At 42.2% G+C, this 15,906-nt stretch overlaps 1 protein-coding gene across 1 annotated transcript in view; it reads left to right on the top strand.

Moving 5' to 3' along the window:
• The window catches only part of nup188 (nucleoporin 188), a 30,941-nt gene that overhangs the window by 4,629 nt on the left and 10,406 nt on the right, over nucleotides 1-15,906 (top strand). Inside the window, exons 7-26 of the mRNA XM_034237054.1 lie at nucleotides 48-140; nucleotides 241-360; nucleotides 528-739; nucleotides 1,223-1,337; nucleotides 1,445-1,645; nucleotides 3,981-4,061; nucleotides 4,188-4,280; nucleotides 4,376-4,495; nucleotides 8,440-8,566; nucleotides 9,561-9,719; nucleotides 11,541-11,667; nucleotides 11,763-11,850; nucleotides 11,927-12,003; nucleotides 12,227-12,341; nucleotides 12,474-12,594; nucleotides 12,680-12,746; nucleotides 13,217-13,342; nucleotides 13,667-13,901; nucleotides 15,172-15,378; nucleotides 15,457-15,626. Coding sequence (XP_034092945.1) covers nucleotides 48-140; nucleotides 241-360; nucleotides 528-739; nucleotides 1,223-1,337; nucleotides 1,445-1,645; nucleotides 3,981-4,061; nucleotides 4,188-4,280; nucleotides 4,376-4,495; nucleotides 8,440-8,566; nucleotides 9,561-9,719; nucleotides 11,541-11,667; nucleotides 11,763-11,850; nucleotides 11,927-12,003; nucleotides 12,227-12,341; nucleotides 12,474-12,594; nucleotides 12,680-12,746; nucleotides 13,217-13,342; nucleotides 13,667-13,901; nucleotides 15,172-15,378; nucleotides 15,457-15,626 — 2,654 coding nt within the window. The remainder of the gene's footprint in view (nucleotides 1-47; nucleotides 141-240; nucleotides 361-527; nucleotides 740-1,222; nucleotides 1,338-1,444; nucleotides 1,646-3,980; nucleotides 4,062-4,187; nucleotides 4,281-4,375; nucleotides 4,496-8,439; nucleotides 8,567-9,560; nucleotides 9,720-11,540; nucleotides 11,668-11,762; nucleotides 11,851-11,926; nucleotides 12,004-12,226; nucleotides 12,342-12,473; nucleotides 12,595-12,679; nucleotides 12,747-13,216; nucleotides 13,343-13,666; nucleotides 13,902-15,171; nucleotides 15,379-15,456; nucleotides 15,627-15,906) is intronic.

The raw sequence follows: 15,906 nt of genomic DNA, 5'->3' as shown, positions 1-15,906 counted from the left end.
ACTACTTCCATATTTAGTGCAATAATTATGACTGTGTGTATCTACAGGTGGCTGACTATTATTACGAGGAGCGCATGTGTCTGCTCAGATGTGTCCTACTATTGCTGACATACTTTCAGGATGAGCGACATCCCTACAGAGTGAGTGTCAGCTGGGTCACATTGTGCATTTCTCCCTAAAGATGTGGTTGTTTATCTTTGCTTCTGTCAAATAACTCTGGGTTTGTTTTGATTTGTTCAGGCTGAGTACAGTAACTGTGTGAATAAATTGGAGAAGGACCTGGTGAGCAAGTATAAGTCACAGTTTGAAAACCTCTTCAAAGCAGAAGCACCAACATGGGAAACTCACGGAAACCTCATGGTGATCATTTGTTTCATATCTGATGAATACCATTATACTATAAGCTAGATATCATTTAAATAAATATCACATATTACTCAGATATAACTGAAGCACGACCTGGAAGAGATGTTAACATTTGTCCATCAGAGGATGCAACATGTTTTTTAATTGTATTAAATGTTTAGACGGAGAGGCAGGTGTCCCACTGGTTCCTGCAGTGTCTGAGGGAACAGTCTCTTCTGCTGGAGATCATCTTCCTGTACTACGCATACTTTGAGATGAGCCCGTCCGACTTGCTGAGCTTCACCAAAATGTTCAAAGAGCAAGGCTTCGGTTTGAGGCAGACCAACAGACATCTTGTAGATAAAAGCATGGACGCCCTGGTCGAGCGCATTGGGTAAGAGCACCTCAAAGTCTCTGTGAAGTTTATGTGTTTCATTTATCCTGTGCCCAAGGACAAATGGGATTAATGTTGGGTTACAAAATGAAGCTAAGATATTAAAATATACTGAAAAAAATAGGAGAGGGCTGAGCCCCAAAGACAAATGGCCAATCTCGCAGTGCTAATGAAAATGAAAAATATTTTGTACGTCCACCCTGTGATTAGTTTCCAAAATGGTATTGGTTCTTCCTTGGAACATGCTTCAATTTTTCACCAAGTTTTATGAAAAGCAGGCCTGTGGTTATTTCATAATCTGGGTGACAAATCAATCAGCCTTGTTTCTAAATATACCCAAATGTTTTGATTCAGACATTTCTTTTATTTTCTGCCTTAGCTTTCCTTAACACAGATCCATACATCTGCTTAAGAATGTATCAACCGATATGAGTACATTTGTTGTGTTTTCTTTAATATCATCTATGTTTCTCTGACTTGCAGATATTTTAGCTCCCTAATCCTGGTGGAAGGAATGGACATAGACTTTCTGCACAAGTGTGCCCTGGAGGAGTGCACAGAGCAGCATCAGTTCTCCAGCGCTGCAGACGTCATCAAGGTTGGACTTAGGCATCCAAATAAAAAAAGACATAAACTTTTCGTAGTATAACAGTAGAGCTGTAATACTCAATGTCTGAACCTCCATATTTCCTGTGTTTCCTCCAGGGGATGGATCAGCTGCTGTTGACGTTCGGAGACATCCCTCACCACGGGCCGGTGCTGCTGGCCTGGGTTCTGCTGAGACACACACTGCGACCGGAGGAGTCCAGCCCCGTCATCAGGAGGATCGGAAACACTGCCCTGCAGCTCGAGGTGTTCAAGTACATCTCAACCATGCTGAAGGGCCTCGGCGTGTCAGGAAATAATGTAAGAGGACACACCAAGTACACAAATCAATTTAAAAGTTCTCTAGAAGGAGAAGAAAGAACTAACTTTGAATCAGTGTTGTAAAGGAACCAAGTAGATTCACATGCAGTGGAGGAAATAAGTATTTGATCACTTGCCGATTTTGTAAGTTTACCCACCCACTTACAAAGAAAGGAACAGTCTATAATTGTAATGGTAGGTTTATTTTAACACAGAGTAAGAATATCAAAAAGAAAATCCAGAAATTGACATTATATAAAAGATACACATTTATTTGCATTTAACTGAGGGAAGTAAGTATTTGATCCCCTTGCAACCAACAATAATTCTGGCTCCCTCAGACCGGTTACATACGTCCATTTCCTTTAGGAAAGTATTCCTAACATCAACTTGTTACCTGTATAAAAGACACCTGTCCACAGAATCAATCAATCAGATTCCAACCTCTCCACCATGGGCCAGACTAAAGAGCTGTCTAAGGACCTCAGGGACCAGACTGTAGACCTCCACCAGGCTGGGACTGGCTACAAGACCATCAGAGAGCAGCTCGGTGAGGAGGAGACAACTGTTGGTGCCATTATTCAGGAATGGAAGAAAGACAAAATGAGCATCAGCCGCCCTCGGTCGGGGGCTCCACACAAGATCTGGCCCAGTGGGGTATTGATGATCAGGAGAAAGGTGAGGGGTCAGCCAGAACTACACAGGAGGAACTTGTGAATGATCTCAAGGCAGCTGGGAGCACAGGCACCAAGAAAACTGTTGGTATCACACTACACCATAATGGATCAAACCCTGCAGCGGCTGAAGCCCCCCTCCCCCCCCCCCCCCCCCCCCCTGCTCAAGAGGAACATGAAAGGCCGTCTGAAGTTTGACAACGAACCTCTGAAGGATTCAGAGAAGGCTTGGGAGGAGAGGATGTGGTCAGATGAGACCAACATCGAGATCTTTGGCGTCAACTGGACACGCCGTGTTTGGAGGAAGAGAGATGCTGACTATAACCCCAGAACACCATCCCCCCGTCAGCATGGAGGTGGAAACATTCTGCTTTGGGGAGCTGAAGCTTCCAGAGGCCAAGCATCAGCCTCAACACCTGAAGGATGTGGAGAGGATCTTCAGAGAGGAGTGGACCAACATCCTTCCTGAGATGTGCACAGACCTGGAGACCAGCTACAAGAAGCGTCTGACCTCTGTGTGTCCAACAAGGGTTTCTCCACCAAGATCTAACACATGTTCTGCAAGGGATCAAATACTTATTTCCCTCAGTTAAATGCAAATCCATTTTTTATCTTTTATATAATATCCATTTCTGGATTCTCTTTTTGATATTCTCTCTCTCACTGTTAAAATAAACCTACCATTAAAATTATAGACTGTTCATTTCTTGGGTAAGTGGGCAAACTAACAAAATGTGCAAGGGATGAAGAAAAATGTTGAGGAACTATTACTTTACTTAAGTATTTCCATTTTTTTGCGACTTTGTACTTCTACCCCTCTGCAATTCAGAGGTAAATGGTGTACTTTTACTCCACTAATACCTTTAGTTACTTCTCAGATTTTGATTAATTATGGGACATATAATCAACAATTAAATGTAGTTACCTTTACCAGCTTTGATAACACTTTAATGCATCAATAATTATAATCAGAACATACATATATATATATATATATATATATATATATATATATATATATATATATATATATATATATATATATATATATATATATATATATAATGAGTCCTTTTACTTTTGGTACTTAAATTATATTTTGATGCTAATACTTTTCTACTTTTACTTGAGTAACATTTTGAATGCAGGAATTTAACTTTTAACAAAGTATTCCTACACTCTGGTACTTCTTCTTCTACACGATCTGAGTACTTCTTCCACCTCTGCTTTGAATGATAGTGAAACAGTCTCTCTATAAGGAGTGTAACAATTATCCTTAATCCTGATTCCATTTAAATTATTATTATTAAATCAAAATTCGACTTTAGAATAAAGGATCTTTGTTTTAGGCTTTCTTTTCTTGATTTGTACACATGGTATCAAGTGTGTAATAACTGCCATATATTTTGGAAAACGTAATACACTAAGCCAAGGCATTATATGTTTTATTTCTTCCCTTTTAGTTTTTGTTATAGATTTACCAAGACAGACATAATTACAAATACAGCTATACATTATGAGGACAGTGCTCAAACACAAACAAGACAACAACAAACAAAACATTTACAATATATGTCAAGCAGCCCAAACACACACACCAACATTTATTCTCATATGTAGATATACAATTAAAATGTAATCTGTGAACTGTTTCTCTTTAGGTCACAGCAATCACAGCAAAGATGTGTATCTACGGTCTCCTCTCGTTTGTGGTCACTTCTTTTGAGGAGGAAAGCCTACAGGTATGCATTCTGATTTTACATATAATAATAATTATACATGTTATTTATATAGTGCTATATAAGCAATGATAAACGTTCTTTACTCAATCATATTGTTAACTTGCTTTTTCTTAATGCATGTGACAGACTGGTGGTCAGGCGGCTCAGTGCTCCCACCTCATCGATGCTGCCTGTGAAGTGCTCTCTGCTCCAAATCTGGCAGAAGTGTTTTGGGAAATGGTGAGAATATGGAAAAAGGGGATTCTTTTTGAGTTAAAATCGGATAAAATGTTTTGTGATGATAATGTTTCCTGTTTGTTCAATGTTTTATCCAGAAACCGAACATGGGACTGGGAATGATTCTGGACAGTGCAGTCGGGATGTTCCCTCACAAAATCGGACCTCTGTTACAGCTTCTAACTGCACTTCTGTCAAACAAGTCCACTGTGAAAAAGGTAGCTTTCTCACACACACACACACACACACACACACACACACACACACACACACACACACACACACACACACACACACACACTACATTTAGCTGACGCTTTTATCCAAAGCGACTTACAATAAGTGCGTTCGACCAACAAAATACAACCTTGAAGAAAACAGAATCATATAAGTACATCAGGTTTCATAGAGCAAAAACATTTCAAGTGCTACTCAACTGGCTTTAGATAAGCCAGCCCTTTATTAGTATATAAGTGCTATGTTAATAATTCTATCGCTCGAAGTGGAGTCGAAAGAGATGAGTTTTCAGTCTGCGCCGGAAGGTGTGTAAGCTATCTGCTGTCCTGATGTCAATGGGGAGCTCATTCCACCATTTTGGAGACAGGATAGCAAACCCACGTGTTTTTGCTGATGGGAACTTGAGTCCCCTTCGCAGCGAGGGTGCAGCGAGCCGTTTGGTTGATGCAGAGCGGAGTGCACGTGCTGGGGTGTACGGTTTAACCATGTCCTGGATGTAAGAAGGGCCAGATCCATTCGCAGCATGGTAAGCAAGTACCAGTGTCTTGAAGTGGATTCTAGCAGTTACCGGAAGCCAGTGAAGGGAGCGGAGGAGCGGAGTGGTGTGGGAGAATTTAGGAAGGTTGAAGACCAGACGAGCCGCTGCATTCTGGATGAGCTGCAGAGGTCGGATGGCACATGCAGGTAGACCAGCCAGGAGGGAGTTGCAGTAGTCTAGGCGTGAGATGACGAGAGCCTGGACCAGAACCTGAGTCGCTTTCTGTGTCAGCTGGGGACGTATCTTCCTGATGTTGTAAAGCGTGTATCTGCAGCAGCGGGTTGTAGCAGCGATGTTTGCAGTGAAGGACAGGTTGTTATCTAGGGTCACACCCAGATTCCTTGCAGTCTGAGTCGGGGAAACAATAGAGGTGCCAATGTTGATTGTTAGGTCAAGAGTGGGACAATCTTTTCCCGGAAGGAAGAGCAGCTCAGTCTTGTCAAGGTTGAGCTTGAGGTGATGAGCAGACATCCACTGAGAGATGTCAGCTAGACAAGCAGAGATGCGTGCGACGACCTGGGTCTCTGAGCGGGGAAAGGACAGAATTAATTGGGTGTCGTCAGCGTAGCAGTGGTAAGAAAAACCATGCGGGCTAATGACTGATCCGAGCGAGTTTGTGTACAGGGAGAAGAGGAGGGGACCAAGAACAGAGCCCTGAGGGACCCCCGTAGTTAATTGACAAGGGTCGGACTCAGACCCTCTCCAAGTCACCCTGTAGGTACGGTCTTTCAGGTATGAGGTGAGGAGGGAAAGTGCAGAGCCTGAAACTCTAAGTGCTTGGAGAGTGCGAAGGAGGATCTGATGATTCACCGTGTCGAATGCAGCAGACAGGTCCAAAAGGATGATGACAGAGGAGAGGAAGGCTGCTTTAGCAGTGTGCAGTTCCTCAGTGACAGCAAGGAGGGCAGTTTCTGTGGAGTGACCTGCCTTGAAACTGGTGCGGATCCAGAAGGTTGTTCTGATGGAGATAGCAGGAGAGTTGTCTAAAGACAGCGCGTTCAAGTGATTTAGACAGGAACGGGAGGAGAGAGACAGGCCTGTAGTTTATAACATCTGACGGGTTGAGAGTGGGTTTCTTTAGGAGAGGGTTTACTCTTGCCTCCTTGAGACTGTTTGGAAAGTGACCAGAAGTTAGAGAAGTGTTGATGAAATGGGTGAGAAACGGTAGAATATCAGGAGCGATAGTCTGAAGGAGGTTTGAAGGGATAGGTTCCAGAGGACAGGTGGTAGGGGCGGGCAGAGGTAATGAGGGTAAGAACCTCACTTGGAGAGAGAGGGGAAAAGGAGGTCAGTGTGTTGGTGGAAGGAGGGTCTGGTGACCCAGCGGTGAGTAAAGGTGAGTCAGGAAAAGAAGAGCGAATATCATCAACCTTTTTTTCAAAGTGGGTAACAAAGTCGCTTGACAGAAGTGAGGAGGGGGGAGGGGCTTTGGGGGGGTCCAGGAGGGAGGAGAAGATGGAAAATAGTTTTTTGGGATTGGAATAGGAAGATTGGATCTTATCTTGAAAGAAAGTGCTTTTTGCCTGAGAGATCGAAGCAGAGAAAGAGGAGAGGAGAGCCTGATAGGTTAGGAGGTCGTCACGGTGTTTGGATTTCCACCATTTCCGCTCTGCTGCCGGTTCTATTAGCACGCAGTGCATCATTTAGCCAGGGAGCAGAAGGGGACTGACGAGCCTGCCGAGATGTGAGAGGACAGAGAGAGTCCAGAGAGGATGAGAGAGTAGAGAGGAGAGTTTCTGCAGCAGAGTTTGGAGGTAGGAGTTGGAACGAGTCAGAGGAAGGGAGGGCTGAGAGCACCGATGAGGCAAAGCTAGAGGGGGAGAGGGAACGAAGGTTACGGCGGACAGGTGCAGGATGGGAAGAGATTAGTTTGTTATGTTTGGAAAGGGGTAGAGAGAATGAAATGAAGAAGTGATCGGATGTGTGGAGCGGGTTTACAGAGAGGTTAGAAGTAGTGCAGTTCCTTGAGAATATGAGATCAAGGACATTGCCAGCTTTATGAGTCGGTGGGGACGGAGACAGTGAGAAAGCAAAGGCGGTTAACAGAGATGTTAGTTTGTCTATCTTCCCTGTCTGGAGGTTGAAGTCTCCGAGAAGTACAGCGGGAGGGCCAGTTTCAGGGATGTGTGAGAGGAGATGATCTAATTCCTCCAAGAAGTCCCCCAAGGCGCCTGGTGGGCGGTAGAGAACAACAATGGTTAACTGTATAGGATGGGTTACTGTGACGGCATGGAATTCAAAGGTGGAAGGAGTGAAGTTAGGTAGCTTAAAGAGGGAAAAGCTCCATTTGGGAGAGAGCAGGAGACCAGTGCCACCTCCTCTGCCAGTGGGTCTAGGTGTATGGGAGAAGGAATATGCAGTGGAGAGAGCTGCTGGGGTGGATGTGTTGGATGGAGTAATCCACGTCTCAGTGAGAGCAAGGAAATCCAGAGACTGCAGGGAAGCATAGCCAGAGATGAAGTCAGCCTTAGGAACAGCTGACTGGCAGTTCCACAGGCCGCCTGAAACTAGATGTTGGATCTCAGTGGAGCATGTGGGATAGACGAGAGCAGGCCGGTTATATCGATTACGAGATACACGGGGCCAGTGATAATTGCGAGAAGACACATAAACAGGAATGGAGAAAATACACATGATTATAGCATGAGGGGCTAAACAACCAAAGAAAATAAAACACCAGCAATACTTAGCTCAATCAGAGTAGGATTTGCCTCCTCTTTGCCTCCCTCGTGACTCCCGCAGGACTCTAATGTCTTTGTCAGTCTTACTCCCGCAGGACTCTAATGTCTTTGTCAGTCTTAGCCTGTCTGACGCTGAAGCTGACGCTCCAGGAAAGTGCTACCTAAAATGGACACCTGATTGCTGAGTTCTCACAGCTATGGGGCCACGTCCCTTTAATTAGTTCAGTCTCTGCAGCTGGTGGCCCTCAAAAGGAAATCGAGACTGGCTCCCTCCTGAGTTGCTATTGTGTCTTTTCAGTGGCCCAATGGTTTTACAATTACATTAAACCCTAAGTTATAAAGTTTAAGAGTTTAACCCTTAATACAGTTACACCTACTCAATAAAGCTCTTAGTATTCTACAAATGTAGCAGTCAGTTAGTTCAGTTTTAAGGTTTCAGTCAAATTACTTGTCCCAAGTTTCTGCCTGACAGATACTATAGTGGTTTTGAGATTTAAAATCACAATTTCAGTCAGATCAACTACAGAGCATTGATACAGAGTACACACACTGAAACAGAGAAGTCTAAAAACAGAATGTTACTCACACAATTCTAGAAGTCTCCAGTTGCTTTCCTGTCAAAATCGAGTTGCACACACACACTCACACTCACACCATTGCATGATATTAATGGTTTAACGATGTATTATCCCTATCTTATTCACAGGTGTACAACTTTTTGGATAAGATGTCCTACTACACACAAGTTTACAAACATAAACCAAATGACGTAATCTCGAAGGATGATGAGACGCTGTGGAGAAGACAAACACCGAAACTGCTCTACCCACTCGGTTAGTTTTCCTGGTTTCTACTCTTAGTTTGAAATTCAGATAAAAAATGATGTGTGCACTAGGGCTGTATCCGAATATTCGTTCGTTGGATTACTAATCGGGTTTCAATTTTGTTATTTGTTTTTTTCTCTCTTTTTTTTCTTTTTGAATTTATTGAAATCTCCAATATCAACGTAAGAGCTTGTGCCTCTTGGGGGGGTGCTAACACTGAACCATAAACGTTATCGTTTACTTTCTCCGTCTTTATATGTAGATATTACTTTTTATCCATTAATCTCCGTCACGTTGTTTCCATAGCAACAACAACTTCCTGTCAACTGCGCTAACTCTCCTTCAAAATAAAAGCATCTCCATACAAAATAGAATGCCAAGCCAAATTACACTTAAGACATATACAACTGCAACGAAAGTAACACACAATTTCAATTTCAAAGAACACAAATTCGGTTACATTAACAAATAATTATAAAACAACAATACTGTAGAATAACAAAAATAATGCCGTGAATAAACCGAAATGCAGGTGTCGAAGCGGTTCGCTGCTGATTACTACCGAATATCCGGAGCCCGAAAAATGGTATTCGGGACAGCCCTAGTGTGCACAAGAATGTTGAATTGTTGATGCATATTTGCATAAGACATACTAATAAGTAGGGCTGGGGGGCTGGGCAATATATCATTATTATATCAATATTTTGATATGACTAGCTATCGTTTTAGATACCGTAATATAAGTGTTCTTTTCTGGTTTTAAAGGCTGCATTACGCTGCTTTTTTCTTTCCAAACGTACAACTACGAGTAGATATTTTTACAATTAGATTTGAGCCTTTAAAGCCACATAAATGATTATTACTTCAATCAAAGAAATGATTTCATTGTTAGAAGATATTTGATCAGAAGTAGTGTGATATTTGATGTTCTTCATATCGCCCATTTATAGTTTTCTCCTGAGTGATGTTCCTCCATCATAACAATTATTTTCCTGATCTCCAGGCACAGGGCAGACTAACCTGTGGATGCCGCAGGGGGTTCTGGGTCAGGTGATGATCGGGGGGGAGCAGGGCTACGTGGTGCGCTGGGATCACTCCTACAGCTCCTGGACTCTCTTCACCTGCGAGGTGGAGATGCTGCTCCATGTTGTTTCAACCGCAGGTATTCATTGATTCATAGAAGCAGATATTGAATATGTTTTTAAGGATATTTTTATCATTTATTTTTTTCCCAAGAAATATCTTCATCAACGAGAGCCATGTTCCATTCTATTGCGTTTTGTACACATTAAGCACATTTGTATCTATATTCCTATTTGTGTATCATCCAGTGTTTCCCACAGATCTGAAATATACTTTGGGGGGGGGTTGAAGTGCCGTGCATTTGTGACGTGCAACAACATTAGCCTTTCTGTTGGTCGCTTGTTAGCAGACCCTTCACGCGATGGCAGATCGATCAGGTACAGCTAGGGCCCATAGTGATAGCCCTATAGTTTAAATCTACTACCCACAAATAAACATATGGACATGGGTTACTATTTAAAACAAATGGTAAATGTATTTAGGAACCTATTCATGTTATTTTAAGTGGGGGTGGACCTCAAATCCTCTAGGGGGGTCCCTAGATTTTGTAGTTAAATGCATCAATCTGGTGCACTTTGAGGGGAAAATAAAGAGATCTATGGAAACACCTACATGAAACAGAACTGTATACATTTCAATAATCATAAAATCATGGCCATAATCAATAACATACCATATCCAATATGAAAAAACACTGAAACTTGTTTATTTATTTGTTTTTGGTTCATTTATAGTTGTGAGTGTGTCTGTGCTCCTGAATCAGCCTCTCCTGTCTCCCTCCTCTCCCCCTGCTCCTCTTTGAGGCAGCAGCAAAGACTAGTTTTAGCTCTCAACAAGTTTTAAAAGTGTATCTTACCTTGTTTCACCTAGTTAACTTTTAATTTTTTATTCATGCATATTTTACTAATCATTACCCCTTCAACTGGAAATATGTGTTTACATAAATGGTGACCAAACCGTTTGAGACCCACTGAGAACTTTGACTAAGTGAACTATCTAAACACTCAGAGTCCTTTACCTCACCTGAGCTGAGGTTATCCCGAGCTTGAAGGACACACAGAGACCAATCAAGGGCTTTGATTTATGATCTGTATGACAGTGGCCATGTCGGCAGGCCACATCATGTAGACAGCCAGTCACCCTGTGGGGGGGTGCCAGGCCTCAGATGATTTGAGGCCAAATATCATATTTAGACTTTTTTTTTTTTACATATAATTGTAAGGCAATACATGATTGTCACTAAAAGCCTCTTCTCTACATTACAATAAAATATAAAAAATAATTGACTAATTAATTTTTAATAAAAATTCAAGTTAGTATTAAAGGCATAAAAAGACAGAAATGTATTTCTTTCTTTAATATAAATGTTTCTTCTGCCCGTAAAGTGTCCAAACCGGGCTTGTCTGGATAAGCGCATTTTTAAAACATAGTCATTGTCCATGCCGGTTTCAGTTGGATTATTTGTCACAGTTGCTCCAATCAGATTGGTCTCCTCCATTTTGTAGATTATTTACGACTTTTGAATCCACATAAACACATCGGCAAAATCCGGCTTACTTTGAGCATGTGTTTTAAACAGTTTAATCCCTTTGTGAATTGTTTCCACTTGCGCGCCGTCCTTTAATTTCTTTATACAGCGGGAATCCAAATAAATTAATCCTGAGTCCAATAACCATCAAAGTCACTCCAATAGTGCTCCTTGATTCCGCTTTCATCCTCCTTTAACAACATACTTCACATTCATCCAGTTTGTGACAGCAGTTGTAGCATTTTTGAGACTTTTAAACTTTAATTACCGCTGTTGCGTGCCGTATGTTTTCCATTTTTTATTTAGCTGATTTACTTATAATTCTACTCACTGTTTCAGCATAATTCAACTTTTCTCTGTCTGTTCTTGCAGATGTGATCGCCCACTGTGTGCGTGTGAAACCTGTCCTGGATCTGGTGCATAAGATCATCAGCACAGACTGGACCGTGTCCGACTGTCTGCTGCCTCTCACCTCACGCATCTACATGCTGCTGCAGAGGTAAACTCACTTGCATACCTCCTTAAAAAACATGATTGAGTACTACCTATTTGATATGAGATTGAATTAGTCTCTTTGTGTTTACCATCTGTTAGGTTAACATCAGTCATCAACCCTCCAGTGGATGTGATCGCCTCATGTGTGAACTGCCTCTCTGTACTGGCTGCAAGGATGCCTGCAAAGGTGGGGATCCTGGGAGACATGAAGCATTTTTTTTTATTCACACACATCTGATATATCTTTTGTTCTGTATCTCCAGGTGTGGTCCAGTCTGCACCACACAGGTTTCCTCCCCTTTGCCTCCAACCCTCTGACCAACATGGCTCAGTGTGTAAGGTACAGTAAAAACAACTCTGTGTGCTGATTAGGCTTTGCAAAATTCTGCTCAAATTTAGGGTGGAAACTGTCCATGGGATTATCGGCAAATCATTTGTATATTAACACTTTATGGAAAACTAATAAAAATCACATACTTAATGGATGCTGGAAAATCTTTACACATGATGGAACCATACTCATTTAATTGAATGGTCACAATTAATGCATTGTGTTTTTTTAGTGCTGAAGGGATGAAGGCAGGAAACTACGGCAACCTGCTAGTCCAGATTGAGCAGCCGAAGGGGGAGTATGCTGTGACCATCGCCTTCCTGCGTCTCATCACAACTCTGGTCAAGGTAACACCAGTTATTTACCTATAGATATGAACTATTTAATGTCCCTTAAGAATTCAAACGGTGCCTTTTTACCTAAAATAAAGGTTTTAATGTCCTGAAGCTATGATGCAAGTGATATCTGTGTTCTCTCAGGGTCAGCTGGGCAGCACTCAGAACAAAGGTCTGATCCCCTGTGTGCTGCTGGTGCTGAAGGAGATGCTGCCCACCTACCACAAGTGGCGTTACAACACCTACGGGGTCAGAGAGAGGATAGGTAAGGCACATCATAATAAGAGTCTGACCTGACTGTCAAAGGAAAGGAAATGTAAATGAACTCCAGCTCTTTTGTGTTTCTGCAGGATGTCTTATTTTGGAGCTGATCCATGCCATTCTCAATCTGAGTCCAGAGGGAGAGGATCAGGCCAGGTGAGAACAGCTCAACATTCAAATCTTTGAAATAAGTGTAGGTTCTGAACAGTTTCATGTCAATTCAGTGAATGAAAAATTAAACCGGCTGCTAGGAATAATACTTTTGAACACAAGTTCTAGATTCCCAACTGTTTAACTTCACAGTTAAAGGTTCAAATGTAGGTTTCTGTGATTAATGGTCCCTTTGTTAATTCACATTAAACATTTAGTTTCACAGTTAATTCTTGACCTTTTTCTAATGCAGTAACTGAAAAATCAATCTCCGCTCAAGGACCACCGCTTATATATAAACATGTCTTTAATTATTGTTGAGCTGAACCAATGAATGGTTTCCGAATTAATCTTCATCAATTTCAACAATCAATGAATTGTCTAAGTCTTTTTTTCAAACTAAAATGATAACCAATTTGTTGGTCCCTGCTTCTCAAATGCTTGTATATCTGTAATTGTTTGTCCCCTTCTTGCAGCACCCCCACCCTGCAGTCTCTGTGTATCTACAGCCTGGCCAACACTGAGGCTGGACAGGCGGTCGTTAACATCATGGGAGTCGGAGTGGACACCATCGATGTGGTGCTGGCTGCTCAGCCCAGCAGGTAAACACACACATTTATGCCTGATTTGAGTATTTGTGTAAATATCCTTCTTAATGAACTATTGTGGTGCTGCAGAGATATCACAGCCTAATAGTTATATTTTAGTCCCAAGAAAAAAATCTGTATTTGGTACAGATCCTTCAAATACCCCACCATGATTATTTTATTACATTTCTCAAGGTAAATGAGAATAAAGATGCTATATCTTAAATCATATGGAATTGCAATATTAATCCAAATGAATTGCGATTAGATATATTTAAGAAATATTGCGGTGCAAATTCAATAATTATATTTGTGATCTTTCTCTGTGATGCTGTCCAGCTCCGAGGGTCCCGGGCAGATCCTGATCCAGACGGTCAAGCTGGCCTTCTCCGTCACCAACAACGTGATCCGCCTGAAGCCTCCGTCTGACGTGGTGTCTCCTCTGGAGCAGGCGCTGACGCAGCACGGAGGCCACGGCAACAACCTCATCGTGGTGTTGGCCAAGTATATTTACCACAAACACGACCCAGCGCTGCCCCGCCTCGCCATCCAGCTGCTCAAGAGGCTCGCCACGGTATTTACCATTTATATTGACTAGGGATGCTCCGATCGGCCGATATTCACTCTCTGCCGATCGATCGGTGCTCTCTATAAATGCAGATCAGGAGAGCGGATCACATGACGTAAAATACATGACACTTTTCTCTGTGCGCGGCAAAACAAGCTCGCCAAAATGGCTTCACCGGTCTGGCAGTATTTTAAGGTGTCCGAAAATGACAGTAAAATAGCGGTATGCAACGTGTGTGAAGCAGAAATCCTGCAGCTCCGCCCGCTGTGACGGACCGGTGAGCGGAGCGAAACACACAAGAGTTAGACCTAACACACTTAGCTATTTGATCTACCTCTGGAACAAGCTAAACTAGATATAAATATATTTATTCTTCACTGTCGGGTCACTCATTACTGGATCAGTGAGCTGCATGAGACGATACTGACGGCTGTCAGGAGAGAGAGAGAGAGAGAGAGAGAGAGAGAGAGAGCGCTTCCGCTCATTCATCCCGTGTTATTATTCAAAGTTAATGTAAACTTGAATAATGTACATCATTTGAATGTAATCATTATGTTGGTTGTTGTTTGTGGAAGCTCCAGTGAATGAGCATAACTGAGTTTTAAACATCACTTTAAATGGAAGATCCCCATAGGCCCCGCCCACTCGATCGGATCGACGATCGGTATCGGTCGATACTGATTCCGGCGATCGGCCCCAAAATTGGCGATCGGAGCATCCCTAATATTAACTTAGTTTGTCTATGCATATATTTTCTCCAAAATACAAACACATTTTATACATAAAGTATAAATAAAACATGACAAAGAAACATGCCTGACCGTATGTCTTACATTCAACTCTATCCCAAAGGAGACTTCAGAAATATATAACATGCACTTATTTGCTCATAATCTTTCATTATAGCCACATTGTCAATGTGTGATTGCCAGCTGTTTTTGCAAAAATATGTTTTAATCATATATTTTTTAATGTATATATTTGTAATGATATCCCAAAGAGGACTACAGGGAGAACAGAAATACACCTATTATCCCATTTAGCATAAATGTAGTCATTGTTTATGTTTGATAACTAACTGTCTGAAATGAGATGTTCTCGTTTTACTCCTTTTATCATTTATACACCAAGACTTCCCAGAATGTTAGGAAAGTCACAAAAAACAGTTGTCTAGGAACCCCGATCGTTGTTGTGAGGGGTTCATTTTGGACTTTTGGAGATGTCGTGTTGTAGAACAGCAAACATTCCCGGTATTCAACGTGTCTTTTGTCTTCAGGTGGCTCCCATGTCAGTCTACGCTTGCCTGGGCAACGATGCAGTAGCTATCCGGGACGCCTTCCTCACTCGGCTGCAGAGCAAGACAGAAGACATGAGGATCAAGGTGATGATCCTGGAGTTCCTCACGGTGGCGGTGGAAACGCAGCCCGGCCTCATCGAGCTTTTCCTCAACCTGGAAGTCAAAGATGGGACGGAGGGGTCAAAGGTAGGAACGGCGGAGATATATGAAGCATCTCTACGTGTATATTGCTGCATCTGGATCTAAAATATGGTTTCCTTTTAGGAGTTTCTGCTTGGTGAGTGGAGCTGCCTCCATGTGGTGTTGGATCTGATCGACTCCAAACAGCAGGGGAAGTATTGGTGCCCCCCCATGCTCCACAAAGCAGCGCTGGCCTTCCTGCTCGCCCTCTGGCAGGACCGCAGAGATAGTGCCATCTCTGTCCTGCGCACTAAGTAAGCTATTACCTTTTCTTCATCAAAATGTGTTCATTAAATTCTGGACGAAGGGAGTGAAATATGCACTATAAGTCCATTAGTGCCAGAGTTTTGAAAATGAAGGAAAGAATGAGCCTTTTTATGTGGTTTTATTCAATCAAACCCTCAATCATATTTATTCTATTTTCCCTTGACATATTTGTGACTGTTGTGTGCACGCTTTTTATCCCCCAAAATGTTCAGTTTTCCAATATTGGTAAAGTCTGCGGCCAGCAGAGGAAAAACCCCACTTCCTATG

The sequence above is a fragment of the Gymnodraco acuticeps genome, unplaced genomic scaffold (assembly GCF_902827175.1).
Source record: "Gymnodraco acuticeps unplaced genomic scaffold, fGymAcu1.1, whole genome shotgun sequence".
Lineage (NCBI taxonomy): Eukaryota > Metazoa > Chordata > Actinopteri > Perciformes > Bathydraconidae > Gymnodraco > Gymnodraco acuticeps.
This window is presented reverse-complemented; position numbering and strand designations above follow the sequence as displayed.